The sequence below is a fragment of the Nycticebus coucang genome, chromosome 3, assembly GCF_027406575.1.
Source record: "Nycticebus coucang isolate mNycCou1 chromosome 3, mNycCou1.pri, whole genome shotgun sequence".
NCBI classification, from domain to species: Eukaryota; Metazoa; Chordata; class Mammalia; order Primates; family Lorisidae; genus Nycticebus; species Nycticebus coucang.
The window spans coordinates 149,369,286-149,387,469 of record NC_069782.1 but is presented as its reverse complement, the minus strand read 5'-3'; the positions used below and the strand labels follow the sequence as shown (position 1 = coordinate 149,387,469).

The following is an 18,184-nucleotide window of genomic DNA, read 5'->3' as shown; positions in this document are numbered from 1 at the left end:
TATAAAAGTTAGTATCGTTCAGCAAAAGGATTTTACAACTGGCAAGAATCATGACAAAACAGAAGCCCAGATAGGGGTCAGGGTCCTGCCCAAGATAGCAGTGGAGACACCAGGACTGGAGGTCACTAAGGAGCAGGCTCTGGAGTCAGGATTACTGGGGTCAGTCTGGGTCTTCCACCCTGTGGGTGAGTGGTCTGGGGCACTTTCTTTAATCTGTGTGGGTCTCGATTCCCTAGTATTATCTGCCTTGCAGGGTGGTGAGGAGAGAGTATGTATTGAGCACAGCACTTAACGCAACACTCTGTAAATTGATCTGATTAATATGATTAATAAGGGAATGCTCTTTCTAGTATATCACCTATCTAGCATTTCAACCACAACAAAAACAAAATACTAAATAGCATACATTTTCAACTACATTATGGAAGAATAAAAAATGATAACAGAAAATCCTTGTAAAGCACAGGTACAATTTTAAAAGAATTAGATGTCCAAATTGCTTAGCATATTTAAAAAGTCTAACAATTTCAAATTACATAAAATTCAAAATCACACATCCTTATTCTTCCTATAATATATACATACTAGTCCCATAATAATTAAATAACTTTGAATATTTTATCTATAATATTTATCTATAATAAATATTTGTTGAAAGAATCCTCAACACAAAAATAAGAAAATTTACATCAAAAAGTCAACATAATTTTTTCTAATATTGTTCAGTTACTTTAGTCCTTTAATAAGTGTTTACTGCAAATGCAGACCACACAAGGGCCTGGGCTGATACAAAATTGAATCAAACACTGAGCCACCCTTGTGGAACATTTAATTCAGTGGATGAAACAGAAGCAAAAATAACCACAATTAAAATACAGGTGATAATTATTAGGGGCTACAAAAGAAGAACATTTAAGTCAGACTTGGGAGATTCAAGAAAGAAACATTTTCTTTGATCTGAATTAGGGGAAGCAGAAAAGGAGAGAAAAAGCATGTATTTAATTCCAAGCTGAGGGACTGAAAAACATAAGGCCCGGAGAAGGTACGGAATAGCTCCAAAAGGACCACAGACCCCAAATCCAGATGCCTAATGCGTTCTTTCGTTCAGACCAGAGTCTCTCGTGGGTGAACATTTTCTAGTTGCAGCAACTATCACTCCAATCTATGCTGCTTCAGGCATGTTAATGCTTAAATATTTTATACCCCTCTGATGTTTTTTAAACATTTTAATTTTCTCAGGTATTAACTTTGACTTTATAGTATTTGCAAGTCAGTGATTCTGTTAATTTTGCACTTGACAAAGAATACCTAACATGAAAGTTAAAGGAAAGAAGAAAAAAGCTTACCGATCATGTTGTCTAAGGAAAGGTCTGGGAGCTTATTCTGCAGCACTCCTACGGGAATCCCACAGAAAGACACTGGGGAATACAAAGGTGACACACCAGAACTACTGCAAAGACACAACAATTAGATGGTTTCACATATTTAAAACCTGCATTACATATTGGGAACTCAAACTATTAATTCCAGATCATGGTATTCTATCTATCTGTAGGGTATTCATTAATCTTATCTATAAGTAAAATAATAGCCCTAGCAGGTTTACATAGTTCACTAACAATCTAAAGCCTTAATTATCACCTTAAAAACAATTTTATTGAAAAATGGACCTCCTATTTTTATATGATTCTCATCATTTTTAAAAAAGGAGCAAAACAAAATACAATGTTATCAATTCATTTACCTGTTCCGTGAACTTCGATTACACAGAGCAGACTTGAGTTCCCATATCATGACTCTGCCATCACTCACTATGAGGGCAGCTGAATTCTCATTGACAGGACAGCACACCATACTGAAGGGACGGACAGTTTTTGTCACCCTGATTGCATCACACTGGCTTCGTAAATCATAGGTAAGCTCCTGAACAGGATCTAGATCTTAACATAAAATTGTTTTCTTTTACATATGAGAAAGCATCTGTATCATATTGACATTTCTTTTCTTTTTTTTTTTTTGAGACAGAGTCTCACTTTGTCGCCCTCGGTAGAATGCTGTGGCCTCATAGCACACAGCAACCTCAAACGCTTGGGCTCAAGAGATTTTCTTGCCTCAGCCTCCCAAGCAGCTGGGACTACAGGTGCCCATCACAGTGCCTGGCTATTTTTAGAGACAAGGTCTCACTCTGGCCCAGGCTGGTCTCAAACCTGTGAGCTCAGGCAATCCACCCGCCTCGGCCTTCCAAAGTGCTAGGATTTACAGGCGTGAGCCACCACGCCCAGACTGTTTCAATTTAAGTAAAACCTCATCTAAAAAGGATAACACTCCATCACTAATACAAAGTTTGTTAACATGGGTTCACTTTTTATAATTACTACTAAATTTCTTCAGAATACAAAGATAATTCACTTAATGACGGTATTCCAAGTTTAATCTCCAAAGTAAAAACTATGATCAAGATATCTTATTTTTCAACATTTTTAAAATAAAGAAAATGCTTTGAAAAAGGATCAACAGTGATATATGATTAAATAATGGACTTAATAATTTAGTAATTCTATCATAATTTATAGTAGTCTAACTACTAGCTAGTATTTGCCACAGGAAGCTTTATAATATAATTTTGAAGAAAAATACAATTAATATTATTGTGAGATATAAACTCACCTGGTTCCTCATTTGAAGTGGTGAAAATACTATTATAAGATCTTCGAACACGTAAAGTTATACAACCATTTTCATGTAGACAAAATAAACCATCACGTTGAAAGCAGGGTATTACCTTTAAATAGATGACATATTTATTTTTTAAAACACAATGGGTTAAGAAAGCATATACTGTGAAACTCAAACTCATATTTAGAGAATATGGACAAAACAAACAAAAATTCACAAATGCTAACAAGCTTTAGAACTAAATTAACATTAAAAAATATATTTGCAATCCTTAAAAGTTTGTCTTTATCCATGGAACTTAAATAGTCAGTAAACACCTCAGGATCAGTCAATTTCTATGATAAATCAAACTCATCAGAAGTTCAGAAAGATAAGGAATACAAATTAATGTCATTAAATCTTCCAATAAAGGTAAACAAGAAAATGGATATAACATCCATAACTTTAGAAATGTAGTTTATAAATACCTGCAGAAAGGGAACTCCTGTTCGTTCTATTGCAATCACACCCACTGTCTGATTGACTTCAAGGTCAAGGATTAAAATCTCTCGAGGATAGAGTAACAACATGTGGTTCCTTTTTGAAGGCAGATATGCCAATTGAAGACAATCATTAAGAGTTATGAATTCAGCACTGAAAAAATTAAACATTTACTTTAGGAAGTGAGACATGAGTTAAAGACTTAATCCATATTAGAGACAGCTAGAAAAGGATTTAACTTTGCACTTTTCATACAAAATTGTCAATGAGAACATACAACTCTTTCCTGAAATAACCAACATGGGTTACTATCTAAAATGTAGACCTCTGTGTGCCAAAATCCAAAATATGATAGTAATGTTGCATAGGTTGGTTAGAAATGTCAGTGTTTCTAAAGTTTCGAAACATTTAAGTAGAATATTACATCTATGATATGAGATGGTAAGTGATAATACTATACTAGCACTATAAGATAGTTTTATTTTACTTTGTAATTATTAACAGAAGTATTAGACAGACTGTTGCAATCCAGACTCAGGATTAAAATGTAAACATTTAGGGTAATTAGGGCTAGAAGTTAACTGGACTATCTGATGGCCTAGCAAGCCACTTCCCCTTCTCTACCTTCATTCACTTTTAAGCTGTCTTTAATCCTTTTTGAAACAAAGTATTTTATTCACTTATATCACATCATTTTCTTCTATGTAAATAAAACAGGTAAAAATATTAGGATTGTAGAAGACTATAATAAAAGATTGTTTAAGAGTCTCAAAATTCACTTTATTAATTTATGATTACTGCTTACATTTAATCATAACCTTATTATAGAACATTAAATATCTTTCGATAGGAATAGACATAAATTTACATGCTACTTTCTTTTTACATACGATTTTAATGAAGTTTTGAAATTTTTTTTTTAAATTAGTTTATAGGACTAGAAAGAGAGAGGGAGTTTTATTGCACTAAAATCCTGACTCTGCCATTTTCTAGTTGGGTGAGCTTGAGTAACTTTATTTAAAATCGTTCTAGAACTACTGCCCAGAATTGTACTGAGATTACATGAATTAATAGATGCAAAAGCACCCACAGAAGCTTTATTTGAAGGAATAAATGATGTATTTTCCTAAGACTCATGTTAACCACTGTGATAAAAACGTGTCAAATGGTTTATGAAGCGAGTCTATGATGCCCCATGATCATATCAATGTATACAGTTATGATTTAATAAAAAAAAAAGTGGAAAAAAAAAAGACTCAAGATTTACCTATAATTTATATGAAAGAAAACTTAAGAGATATAAATCATACTAATAACACTATTCAGACTGCCAAATAGTTATTTGTTTATGGCAAGAAATGCATGAAAAATAGAAAGTTATCTCAAGACACTTAAGGAAAAACCTTAAAATCACTTGAGAAAAGAGTAGGGCATGAATTAACTAGTGAAATTACTCAGCCTACGGTTTAATATATAAAAATAATATTTACACACAAATGTGTACTGTAGTTGTAGAGCAATTTATATTTTTGCCATATTGTTTTCAAGGAATTATCCACAAAATTTAGACAGAATAATCTTAGTATGTTAAAAATAAAGTCTCTTAAAATGAATGCCCAAATCTGCCAAAACAGATCAAGGGTTCTCAAACTTTTTAAACAGGGGGCCAGTTCACTGTCCCTCAGACCATTGGAGGGCCGGACTATAGTTTAAAAAAAAAAACTATTAACAAATTCCTATGCACACTGCACATATCTCATTTTGAAGTAAAAAACAAAATGGGAACAAATACAATCACACCGCCGCATGTGGCCTGCAGGCCGCAGTTGGAGAACCCCTGAATAGCTCTAGGAAAAAAAGATCCTCTTTCTAATGCATAAAATTAGTTACTTAAAATATTTAATTGAATTTCTTAAACAATAACAGCTAGCATTTCTAACTGACTAAGTATTAACAACTACATTCAATACTTTACTTACATTATCGTTTCTACTAATCTTTACAACAACCCTATGAAAACCTTATTTTAGAGATTGGGAGAGTGGATTGGGGTTTTTTTCTCAAAGTCACACAGCTACAGCTTCCCCCAGAGCCTTGGGGCTCTCAACCAGGATGGGAAACACCTCCACCTGCATGAGGAAAACATCCATGTTCTACTGGCTCATAAGACTGCACAGTACCTCAGTCCGAAAATTGTATTTAAAAAGAAAATCCAGCTTTCTTGCCCCAATTTTTAACATACTCAATTACTACTTCTTTAGAATCATCTCATATTTTTTTCAGAAGTAAAAATCAGAAGGCAAAAACTTTAATCTGTAAAAATCAGTGAGGGAGTTCAGCATAGCTAGTAGAAACAAAGGAATCATTTTAATTGTTGAATCTTCTCTTACGGAAGAGACAAAATGAGTACTCTTTCCTCTAATAAATTCAAAATTAGAAATGAAAAAAAGGTGAGATGAAGAAGAAAATCAATCTTAGTACATCTCCAAAAAGGATGTTTTCATATGTATTAAGTAGATGAACCTTAGTTTTACAGTTATAACTCACCTAGGTTTCTCTTGAGTGATTAAAATTTTCACTTTATTAAGAGCTTTCTTGGCACCTGTGGCTGCAGCAAGCTTGTTATGAGCTGGGCTAGAATGTGGGCTGGAAATGTAAACTTTTTTCCCTGGGCCCGAGGGAGGTTTGGATGGAGAGAAGTCTGAGATGAAAACGATACCCTCGCTGGTGAGTACTACATTGAGAAAAGCAAACTCTGATTAAAATTTAATCAAGTTTAGCTCAGTTTTATTCCAATACAATTTTCAAAGCAAAATCATGATAATTTTAATAACATAGAACTGGCACTATCATATACTCATAACATAATGGGAGTGTTCTCCAAGTTGAAGAGAAACAGGTGGTCCATTACAATTCATTAGAGGCCTCCAAGCTCAGCATTCTAAATTATGTTTTATATTAAAAAGACGCCAGAAGGTTATTGGCAGCCAGAACAAATGTTTGTTCTTCCAAATAAATTCAGTGTACAGACTTTCATTAAAAAGTCCCTTCCTCATTATATCCCATAACTTCAAATTCCAAACACTTTTCACAGAATATAAGATTCACACAAGAAGAAAAAAATCCCCTATTTAAGGGGTTCTTTGTATCACAATTAGCTAAGTTCAGATATTTAATTTGATGATACCAAATTTTTAATAATTATCATGAGCTACATTCGGTCTAAATATACACATTTTTTCTTCTCAAGCATCAGTTAGCATGAATAAAGAATGTTCTTCTTCCTTTACATTTGGAAAAAAAGAAGTAGGGTGCCCAGTGAGTGTATGTGAAACAAAACCTTCAAGGAGGGAGCACCACATTTAGCAATGTACATTAGGCTTTTATATGACTAAAAAGTTTATCTCCCTTAAGACTAGAGCTGACAGAAACAGCTACAGCAGAACCTCCATAGCTGACCCCCCTACACTGACCACCTTCTTCAGTTGACCTAATTTTCATAGACAGGACATGCGCCAGTATACTCAATGCACAATAGGCCTAGTTCCTTCTGTTGACCACCTCCAGGTGTTGACCGGTTTGTTACAGCCCCTGGGGTGGTCAACTCACAGAGGTTCTACTGTACTGGGATATGTGAACAGAACCACCTTATCTATCCTGGATCCTGGAAGTTAGCAAGGCTGCTTAAGCACAGCAGAAAAGGAAGCATTCAAGAGGCAGGATAACCCCATCACATTCAATATTAGTACGTGGAAGATGTCAGGTCAACTGACACTTTGAAACACATAGTGCTTTCACCAACCAAATTACAGAGATAGAAAGACGTCACCAAGTTAGCCTAAAGCCTTGTCTCCTTTACAGGTTCCAGAACTCATCCTTCACGGTCTCTTTGCCTTCCCTTTCCAATTCTGCCAGCAGAGCTAGCCCTCCCATGTTCCCACAGCACTGCGATGATGTGAGCCAGCTGGGGACTGAGTACAGGGACGCACACAGGTGGTTATACAGTACACACTGTACTGCAGCTATGCAGCCCCACTTCTCATTTTAACTTCTGCTTGTCTACCTGTCTTTTCCTCCTTCAACACATGCACGCACACAAACTCACACACACACTCAGCCTTGATAAATCTTGATAGATAGAAGTTAGAATTTTGAGTCATTCGAATCCAGGGAAAACATTCCTCACCACAGCTAGTTCCCTTCCCTCCTACATGCTTATCAAAGTGACAACTATCTCCACCACTCTATCTCATACAACTTGCCCACCGTAGCCCCCATTCTTTTCCAACCATTTTATCCCCTTTTATTGTCTTTATACAACCTACCACCACTTAATACACTAGAATTTATTATTAACTCATTATGTTCACAGCTTATGACCTAATTCCCTCTCACAAGGATAGAAACTATGATAGGGAGAAACCCTCATCTTATTTCCTGGGACACTAGTAACAGCTCAAGAAGGATCTGTTGAATGACTGAATAAAAAATATGTTCCAAATAATTTAATACAAATACATCTGAAATAACATCATTTTTGGATCATGAGCTCAGTAAGACATCAAAAGCACACTGGCAAAAACTACCTCTGTAAGAATAAATTCCCTCGGGCTTATTCTGTTCTTTACTTGCATCTGCTGAGGCACTCAAATGAACAGCATGAATTAGGACAATTATTTAAAAAGCAAGAACTTAAATTGGTTATAAACTAAATAAAATCTTAATTTAAGTTCTTTAAACGTTTCTGGAAAAAAGAAACTTAACTAAGTCTGAATTAGAATACCAAAGTAATTCTCTGCCCCTGGTTAGCTTAACACTATTCACAAATTCAACACAGTAAAGGGATATTTAAATTTCTAACTATTGCTGATTTACATTTCTAACTACTTAAATACTTGCCAGTGTTAAGGAGTTATGATTTACAATGTGTCTTAGAAGCTGCAGATACATGTACCAGATGTGCTTTTCCACTTTGCTCAATCATTTTAACATCATAGGCGTGTAAGGCATGTGTGTATCTTACGTAGATGACATTATCACACAAGAAACCATTACTCACAAGTTAAATGTGAGGGATCGAAGGGGTCAAAAGAAAAGGAAAGAATGTTGTCTGCATAGCTCTTCTTCCACAGTTTGGTGCCAGTGTCTGCATTCCAGAGCACAATGTAATTTGGTGGGTGAATAGCAAGCAGTAAGTCCCGGGAAGCATCTTGATTCCACAACCACTGAACATCTATAAAGACCAGGTAAATAAAGGCAAAATTCAGAAGTCGTCCATTCAAACACTCAGCTAACTTGTCCTTGATATTAAATTTTATAAATACTGTAATCTTTACAATCTTAACCACCCACCACCCAAATGTGACACGTGTCTGTATGTGTGTGTAAGTGTCAATATTACACATAAAAGCTAATTTCATACACATGAAAATGAGTTGTCTAGTTAAAATCTGAAGGTCAAAAATGTTCAAGTTATCTGAAATATTACTTCAAATAAAAAGGCAATTTTCACTAATCATTGCTTAAAACTATAAAATCTGTATGTGAGACTATCCTAAGTCCTAATGGAGATGCCATGTTTTTGTGAAATTACTTCGTGGGGATTGGCAGGTTGTCCTGATTTTTCACAAGGACAAACATAATACATAAAGATGTAGCTCAATTCTATTAGTGTAAAGTAAGCACCCATGGCTAATTCATAATAGCAGTTCAGCCAACTTTACTTACACTGTATATAATTTGTAGCAGCTTCATTTTTCTTATCATGCTTTACTGGGGCTGAGATTGAAACTAATGAGTTTTACTAAAGCACAGCTAAAGTGAGATTTGAGGAAACATGCTTAGAGGCATATTGACAAGGAAAAGAAACTAGATTCAGATTAGTGGAACAGGCTAAAAACAACCAAGAGTTAACTTAGAAGTGATAAAATGAAACAAATGGAAGAAAAATACCCCCACTTGGCGGGGAAGTGCACCGCGTAAGCGTCTGCCTGGCAGCGCCTCCCACCTTGGGGGGTAAGTGTACGGCGTAAGCGTCTGCCTGGCAGCGCCTTCCCACCTTGGATGGGCTTTGTGTGCTCTTGGATCTCACACTGAGCTACTCCTGCTGCCACGTCCCAAATGACGATCTTTCCACTGATGTCAGCGGAAGCTAAGCGCAGGCAATATGGTGAGCCAATGTTATGGTGATAGTTTTCCCTGGCCCATTTAACCTGTATGAAGAAAAAAAATCAAATCAAGTGAATACTGGCACCAGATAAAACTAAATAATAATTTTCACAAAACATCAACCAGAATCTACATACTACGTTTATACTACAAAAATCCTTAACAACCAGAAACTGGTTTTCATTTTGGAATTATATATTTTTATTATTTTTAACATTTTTTAAAGTCCCAGCTAAAATACTTTTAAAAACATCACAAAATTCCTTACATAGCTCAGATTTTAGATTTTGCAAAATTCAGGTCAAAAACTCCAGAATCACTTGGAAACTAGTTTTCTTAAAATCTTCTTATGACAGAATACCTAAAAATCATAAATTGCTAAGCAGAATGTCTTTCTGTATTCTATTCTCCTAATTAAAAGAAGACAAAGACAAAAAAAAAAAAACTTGCGAAGGGAAAGAAAGGAAAAAAGAAAAGCAGACAAAAACGCTGGATGGCCCTCTTTCATAAAAATGTAAGTGTTTATCTCTAAAGAAATTTAAGCTTCCTGCTTCCAATGACATTACTAAGAATAGAATTTTCACAATAAAAAACACAAGAATTCCGAGACAAATGTGATTGAACTCTTCAACAATGAACACTGAGAGTTAAAAGGTAAACGGCATAGTCCTTACCATAAGCCAAAGCCTTCCCTGGCCACTACCCTCGGCACTACCACCCTCTCCGCTACTTCAGCAGCCTCCTGACTTTCTTCAATGTATTTACTACACAATTTATAATTATTTTATTTACTTTTTTAAAATTACTTTTCATAACTCCATGAACTGTTAGCACCATGATTCAGATCACGCAGGCTTTGTTCACATTTCTATTCCCAGATCGCAGAATGCCCCAAACTGTGCTTAATAAATAAACATATATACCACAAAACCTTCAAATCATACAAATATAAACATAAGTATACATACATACATGTGTATGTCCATAAACGCATATAATGGTAGGAAGGTAACCTAATCTATTCCAATAGTATTCATAAAGAAGATGCGAATGAAGTTTCCTGAACATCAGTGTTAATAAGTCTTAAGGTTTTAGTGTATTTGATCTTTTCCTCAGGCAACATTTAAAAAAAAAATTTTTTTTTTGAGACAAGAGTCTCCCTGTGTCACCCTTGGTAGAGTACCGTGGCATCACAGCTCACAGCAACCTCAACCTCTTGGGCTTAAGTGATCCTCTTGCCTCAGCCTCCCGAGCAGCTGAGACTACAGGCGCCCACCACAACACCCAGCTATTTTTGTCTCACTCTGGCTTAGGCTGGTCTCAAACCCGTGAGCTCAGGCAATCCACCCGCCTTGACCTCCCAGAGTGCTAAGATTACGGATGTGAGCCCCCATGCCTGGCCTCAGGCAACATTTTTTAACAAGGAAGCATGTGCATGTATATTTCTGTGTATGCACATATGTATGTGTGTATGTTTAAATGTGTACATATGGCATGTGTGTTGAGCCAATTCTCATTATTTAGATTCCACATTTGTGAATTTGCCAACTCATTAAATGTATTTGCAACCTCAAAATCAATGCTTACAGTGCTTTTATAGTCATTTACAAACAAGTGCAGAGTGGTGAAAACTTGGGAGTTCCCAACATAAATGTGTTCTTAGCTGACATCAACCAGGCATTCTTGCTCCAGCTTTCACAAAGCAAGTGTCCAGGGCCTCTATCCAGTGCCATGTTCCCACATTTTCATGCTTTTTGTTGGTGATTTCACTGTTTAAAACGGCCTCTTAGCATTGTCCAGCATTTTAAAGTATGAGAAGTTTTGATGTGTCTTATAGAAATATATATATGTGAGATAAATTTTGCTTGGGCATGTGCTGTTGGCCATGAGTTCAATGTTAATGCATCATTAAATGTCTTTATAAAATAAGGCTGTGTACTGATCAGTTGAGGCTCACAGGAATCTAACACATAGTAGCAAACAATGTTGCAGTATTCACCACTTCAGTGTTTGTAGCAGCTTTATAAAACAGCCACCATGAACAATAAAAATTGATGTTATGTATATATATTTATATATGTCTGAGATATGTGTACATGGTGTTGAATTCCATTTATATAAACTCTAAGTAATGTACATATTTTTTAGAAAAATTACCTAGACATATCATAATCAAACTGCTGAAAACCAAGGATAAGGAGAAAATCTTGAAGGTAGTCAGAGGAAAAGAAATACAATGCAGACAAACATTTCTCATCAGAAATTATATAACTAATCCTCACATAAATTGGATTTAATTTTGACCAAAGTATATTACTAAACATTAATTTTTAATTCAACTTCTTAATGTGTTGTTCAGGATATTGTATCCTCATTTATAGTGAAATATGTTTATAATTTCCCTTTATAATATACTTTTTTCAATTTTAATATCAGGTATATCCAGATGAAGTAGAATGATTTTGAAGTATTTCTTCTTTTTCTATTGTCTGTAAGATTTGGTATAATCTGTTTTTTGAAATTATCTTTTATTTTTATTTATAAATATTAATTGTCTATTTTTTGACACTTTGGAAAAAAATAAGAAGTTAACTGATGACTCCATACTGAACCTCAGAGTCAAAGCATTCTATGATAAACATACTCTTATTTGACAATGTGAATGTTACTTTCTTTGCATTATTATTATTGTTGCTCAATATATTGTTGCAGCAATTGTCTGATTTCTTTTCTGAACGTATTTATCTTCGTTCATTCTTTATGAGGTTTTTGTTTCTAGTCCTTATCTTAAACATTGTTATTTTTTTATTATTAAATCATAGCTGTGTACATTAATGTGATCATGGGGCACCATACACTGGTTTTATAGACTGACACATTTTCATCACACTGGTTAACATAGCCTTCCTGGCATTTTCTTAGTTATTGTGTTAAGACATTTACATTCTACACTTACTAAGTTTCACATATACCCTTGTAAGATGCACCGCAGGTGTAATCCCACCAATCACCCGCTCTCTGTCCCCCTCCCTCCCCTCCCTTTCCCCCTTCCCCATATTCTTAGGTTATAACTGGGTTATAACTTTCATGTGAAAGCCATAAATTAGTTTCATAGTAGGGCTGAGTACATTGGATACTTTTTCTTCCATTCTTGACATACTTTACTAAGAAGAATATGTTCCAGCTCCATCCATGTAAACATGAAAGAGGTAAAGTCTCCATCTTTCTTTAAGGCTGCATAATATTCCATGGTGTACATATACCACAATTTATTAATCCATTCGTGGATCGATGGGCACTTGGGCTTTTTCCATTACTTAGCAATTATGAATTGGGCTGCAATGAACATTCTGGTACAAATATCTTTGTTATGATGTGATTTTTGGTCTTCTGGGTACATGCCTAGTAGAGGAATTATAGGATTGAATGGCAGGTCTATTTTTAGATCGCTAAGTATTCTCCAAACATCTTTCCAAAAAGAATGTATTAATTTTCATTCCCACCAGCAGTGTAGAAGTGTTCCCTTTTCTCCACATCCACGCCAACATCTCTGGTCTTGGGATTAAAAATATGGAACGCTTCACGAATTTGCATGTCATCCTTGCGCAGGGGCCATGCTAATCTTCTCTGTATCGTTCCAATTTTAGTATATGTGCTGCCAAAGCGAGCACAAACATTGTTATTGTTATTAAATTTTAAGCTTTTTTAATTTTGTGAAGGCAAAAAGTGGAAACTAAATAAACACATGTATATGTATAGATAAAATTTTAAAAATATATTTATTTAAAAAAATAAATTATGTAAGCTGAAAGATAGTGGGGTGATACCTTATATTAGAAATATACTTCAAGAACTTATAGTAAATTCTTTAGGCAATGGAAATACAACAGACTGAAATCTGAATCTACACAAAAAAATGACATCTCCAGAAACACCAAGAAAAGAGCAAAAAAAAAAAAAAAACTAGGAAACAAGAAGATAAATATAAGGCATTTTTCTCAAAATAAAAGAAAAAAAAACCCTACACCTTACATCAGACTTAACAGTGAAAGACTGAGTGCTTTCCCCCTAAGCCCAGAAAGGCAAGAATATCCTCTCACCACACATATTCACTGAGGTAGAGGTTCTAGACAATGTAATATGGCAAGAAAAAGAAACAGAAGACATATAGATTATCAATAAAAACATTAAATGGTACCCATTTGCAGATAATATAATTGCGTAAAAAAAATCCACCCCAAAATTACTAGATCTAATGAGTGATGTTAACAAGATCATAGGATAAAGGTCAATACACAAAAATCAAGCGTATTTTTCCCCTACTTCACATCATATAGAAACACTAACTCAAAAATGGATCAAGGACTTCATGTAAGAGCTAAAACTGTAAAATTCTTAGAAGAAAACAAAGATGTAAATCTTTCTGATGTTGGAGAAAGCAACAGTTTCTTGGGGATGGTGCCAAAAACACAAGCGACAACAATAGACAAATTGGACTGCATCAAAATTAAAAGATCCTTCTCCAAAGAACACCATCAAGAAAGTAAAGACAACTCAAAGAATAAGAGAAAATATCTTCAAATCACGTATCTGATAACGTATTTGTACTAGAAGACAGTAGTTCCCCATTATCCAGGGTTTCACTTTCCATGGTTTCTGTTAGCCACAATCAACCATGGTCTGAAAAGATTAAATGGAAAATTCCAGATAACCTGTAAGTTTTAAACTGTCCACTGTTCTGAGTAGTGGGATAAAATCTTTCACCATCCAGCTCCACCCGACCTGGGTATAACGCATCCTTTTGTCCAGCTTAGCCATGCTGGATATGCCACCTGCCCATTAGTCACTTAGTAGCCAGCTTGATTATCAGATTATCAGCTTGGTGATATTGCAGTCCATGTATTCAAATAATCTTTATTTTACTTTTTAATGGTCCCAAAGTACAAGAGTAGTGACGCTGGCATATTGTTATAATTGTTGTATTTTATTATTAATTAGTATTGCTAATCTTTTACTCTGCCTAATTTATAAATTAAACTTTATCCTAAGTACGTATGTATAGGAGTATAAAACAATATATACAGTACTAACTAGAGGTCTTGGAACATATCCCCAGATAAGAGAGGACTGTACAGAAAGAAATACGTGCATTACAAATTAATAACAAAAAGATAAATAATACAATTTTTAAATGGACAAAGGATTTAAACAGATACCTCTTCAGAGAAGATGTACAAATGACTAGTAAGCACATGAAAAGCTCAACACCTTTGCCATCAGGGAAATACAAACCAAAGCTACAGTAAAACCACCTCACACTCACTAAGATGGTTATGATAGAACAGCAAAGGTTGGTGAGAATTTGGAGAATGTAGATGTCTCATACGCTACCAATGGGAAGGTAAAATTTGGAAAATAGTTTGGTAGTTTCTCAAAAAGTTACCAGGCCAGGCATAGCGGCTCACACCTATAATCCTAGCACTGTGAAAGGCCGAGGCAGGTGGATTGCCTGAGCTCACAGGTTCAAGACCAAGCTGAGCAACAGCGAGACCACATCTCTAAAAAATAGCCAGGCATTGTGGTGGGTGCCTGTAGTCCCAGCTACTTGGAAGGCTGAGGCAAGAGGATTGCTTGAGCCCAAGAGTTTGAAAGTGAGACTCTGTCTCAAACCCACCCCCCCAAAACATAGAATTACTAACTCATATAGTAATTCTATATCAAGATACAGAATTACTTAAAGATATATATCAAGTAAAATGAAAACACAGGTTCACACAAAAACTTGTACAGGAATGTCCATAATCGCATTATTCATAATAACCAAAAAATGGGCAATCCTCAAATTTCCATCAGTAAAAGAAATGTGATGCATACTTACAGTGGAATACTGTTCAACAATAAAATGGAATAGAGTCCTGAAACACGCTATGACATGGATGGATCACGAAAATGTTAAATGAAAGAAACTAGGCACAAAAGGCTACATATATTATATGATTCCATTTATATGAAATATCTAGAATGGGCAAATTGAAAGTGAATCTGTGGTTGCCTAGGACGAGGGCTACGGGGGAAGGGGATGATACTGCTAATGGAGGTAGGGTTTCTTTTAGGAACCATGAAACTGATTGCGGTGATCGCTACACAACCGTGAATGCACTAAAAACCATAGAATTTTATACTTTAAGTGGGTGAATTTTATGGTACAATATCTTAACAAAGCTGTTACATGAAAAAGAAAAAGACCCCAAATCTCTGTCTCCATTGTCTCAGTCTTTGCATGTTGAAAACTTGAAATCACTGACTTCATACACATTCATTTATCATGACTGGCAACACTGTCGTTATTACTCAAATAGACACCTCGGAGTCAGTCTATTCTCTGACTCTCCCCTCTGTTGATGACTATAATGGCTATCGTGTTTACCTCGTATGCGGCTCCTAAATATTACTCCTCCATGCCTCAGCCTTATTTTAGGCCCTTAGAATTTCCTGCCAAAATTACAGCAAAAGTCTCCTAAATGGTGCCTTTCTCCAACTGATCCTCCACTGCTTCCAGAGTGAGTTTTTTCTAAAATGCAAATACGGTCATATCAATCTCCTACTTAGAAACTAAACTCCTTCGTAATTTTACGAAACTTTCAGGACAGCTGAATCTCTCTAGTTGCCTCCCCTTTCCTCACTCCTATTCACCTTTTAGCCCTCTTCACAGCACACGACTTACCTCTCTGTACATGTTCTTCTTTTTTCCTGCAATGCACCTCCCAATTTTTCACTTGGTTAACTACTGTTTAATAGTCCTTAAACTGAAAAGACTTCCGTGATTCTCTCCACAACTAGGTACTATGTAGTCCCTTTGTCCTCCCACAGAATGTTAAGGGAGTCTCACTTAACCACACTGTGAGTCTTCCTCAGAAGATAATGAATTGCCCAAGGATGTTCATCTCTATATCCTTAGCACACGCCAAGTACACAACTAATGAAGGAATGAGTGTCTGATAAATGGTAGTTTTGGGGTCTCCCATCAGCTTTAAAATGACCTAAGAACTAGTATTGTATAAGTCATCTTGTATTGACATTAAGATATATATATATGGAAATGCTAGTATATCCCAAATAGATTCCATATTTGAAAGTTATTCAACATTTATACATTTGATTTAATGAGAACCTAGTAATACAGAATATTAAACTTGACACAACATGATAGGGTCAAAGTGACATTTGACTTACCTTGACAACATCAGCTTTATGTTTTTCTAGAACTTGAAGAGTTTGGGCCGTATTAGAATCAATCACTACCACAAGTGAATGACATCCATAAGCAATTAAACCTTGCCAGCCCCTAAAACAGTAATGTTAAAATACAGGTAGGAAACAATGAAGGACAACGTCTCTCTCGTCCACCTCAAATAACTGAGAAATCTAACTCGCATATACTACCATTAGGAAATTATTATTTAAAACCGAAGCCACTATTTAACACTATACTACTTAAAGATCTAGTTAGCTTTAAAATGCTTGTTGAAATTCACTTTTCATTCAGATAAAAAAAAAAAAAAAAGCTTCTAAGAGATATGAATAAAGAGCCCTAAGGATATATAAAGCAATTTATGCCTTCCGTCTTTGTGGGCATGTATCTTCCTTTATTCTACTTAATCTTTGATATCCACAATGTGCTTCGCAGTAACCACCTGTGACTCGTCCCCGTCCTTCTAACTATAAAAAACAAAGACTGGACAGGTTTCAGTCCTCTTGACAACATCCCCAGAAGCACAACTACAGAATTTCGCAGCACACTTGTCTAATTATTAGTTTTCTGAGTTGCAGTGGCATTTTGCACGGAAAGATCAAGAGTAAGAAGATGACCTGTTGAGAACAGAGACGCCCTAGACAGGAGTCTTAAGACGGAAAGTGAGAAGGGCCGGTGACAAGATCCGGGACGTTGTGGGATGAATACGGGTGAGAAACAGGAATAAGAGAACGATGACGGGGAGACGGGGAAGCCGGGAAGTAGGCAGAGAGGTAAAGATGGGAATGGACAGCGCGGAAGGAGGGGCGGAAAAGTCAGCCGGGAAACAAACGCGAGAAAGGGCAAATGTACTGACACGGGAATTCCCTACACAAGACATTTACTACTTTTATAACAACAAAAATGCGTCAAAAAAAAAAATATCTCATAGTGTGAGGGCAGCTCCCAGTCCAGGCGAGGCCAAGCTACCACGGGGTGAAACCTCTTTTCTTTCCCCTTCCCCTCAGAAACTTCCAGCCGATCCCCAAGGCCTGGGAGCCGGCGCCCTCACCAGTCCACTGCCGCCTTGTTGTGGGCGTTGAGGGCTCCGGTGAGGGTGCGCGCAGACACCTTGAAGTTCACGGTGTAAGGCAACATCGCCGACAACCACCCGCGCCCCCTGCGCCGACTCGCAACCAGGAAGCGACGGACACTGCGCTTCCGCTCCAAGCAGAGTCCGGGCGGCCCCGTGGGCGCCGCTGTCAGGTTCCGCCGACTCCAAAGTTCCCGGTTCGCCGGGTTCGGCCTCCCTCTGATTCCGTCCCCCGGAGGTTCAGTCGCCTTAAGTTCCACCGCTCACAGGTTGCGCCCCCCTGGGTTGTTCCGCAACGAAGAGGCGCTGCCCCGAGTCTAGTCTGTTTTCTTTAGGGTGGGACTGCGTAGGCATCCGTGCCCTGCTGGAAATCGTGAAAAGCAAGGGATGATAGTTACAGTTCTCCTTTCTGTCTTTGATGAGCTCATTTAGGACAGCCACCAGTCCCAGCCTGTTGTAGGCGTCAGGGACGTACCGACGAAAAAGACACAGAGTCTCTACTCTCGTGGAGTTTACAGAGAATAAAAGAATGAAAT

At 36.5% G+C, this 18,184-nt stretch overlaps 1 protein-coding gene and 1 non-coding gene across 5 annotated transcripts in view; both read right to left on the bottom strand.

The window, feature by feature from the left end:
• Positions 1-17,930, bottom strand: part of WDR11 (WD repeat domain 11) — a 63,504-nt gene extending 45,574 nt beyond the window's left edge. The window contains exons 1-9 of one of the 4 annotated variants that reach the window (XM_053584298.1): positions 17,628-17,930; positions 16,558-16,669; positions 9,215-9,368; positions 8,216-8,389; positions 5,704-5,890; positions 3,144-3,309; positions 2,668-2,782; positions 1,745-1,940; positions 1,347-1,450 (exon numbers count right to left, since the gene is read on the bottom strand). In XM_053584298.1, the coding sequence (XP_053440273.1) occupies positions 1,347-1,450; positions 1,745-1,940; positions 2,668-2,782; positions 3,144-3,309; positions 5,704-5,890; positions 8,216-8,389; positions 9,215-9,368; positions 16,558-16,669; positions 17,628-17,713 (1,294 nt within the window). In that variant the 5' untranslated portion in view covers positions 17,714-17,930. Of the gene's footprint in view, positions 1-1,346; positions 1,451-1,744; positions 1,941-2,667; positions 2,783-3,143; positions 3,310-5,703; positions 5,891-8,215; positions 8,390-9,214; positions 9,369-16,557; positions 16,670-17,548; positions 17,569-17,627 lie in introns of those variants that run through there. The other 3 variants (XM_053584297.1, XM_053584301.1, XM_053584299.1) reach the window with 3 other exon arrangements.
• LOC128582664 (U6 spliceosomal RNA) lies at positions 12,889-12,995 on the bottom strand. Its single transcript, XR_008379111.1, has one exon. It is a non-coding gene; the product is annotated as a U6 spliceosomal RNA (small nuclear RNA).
• Positions 17,931-18,184: the final 254 nt, after the last annotated feature.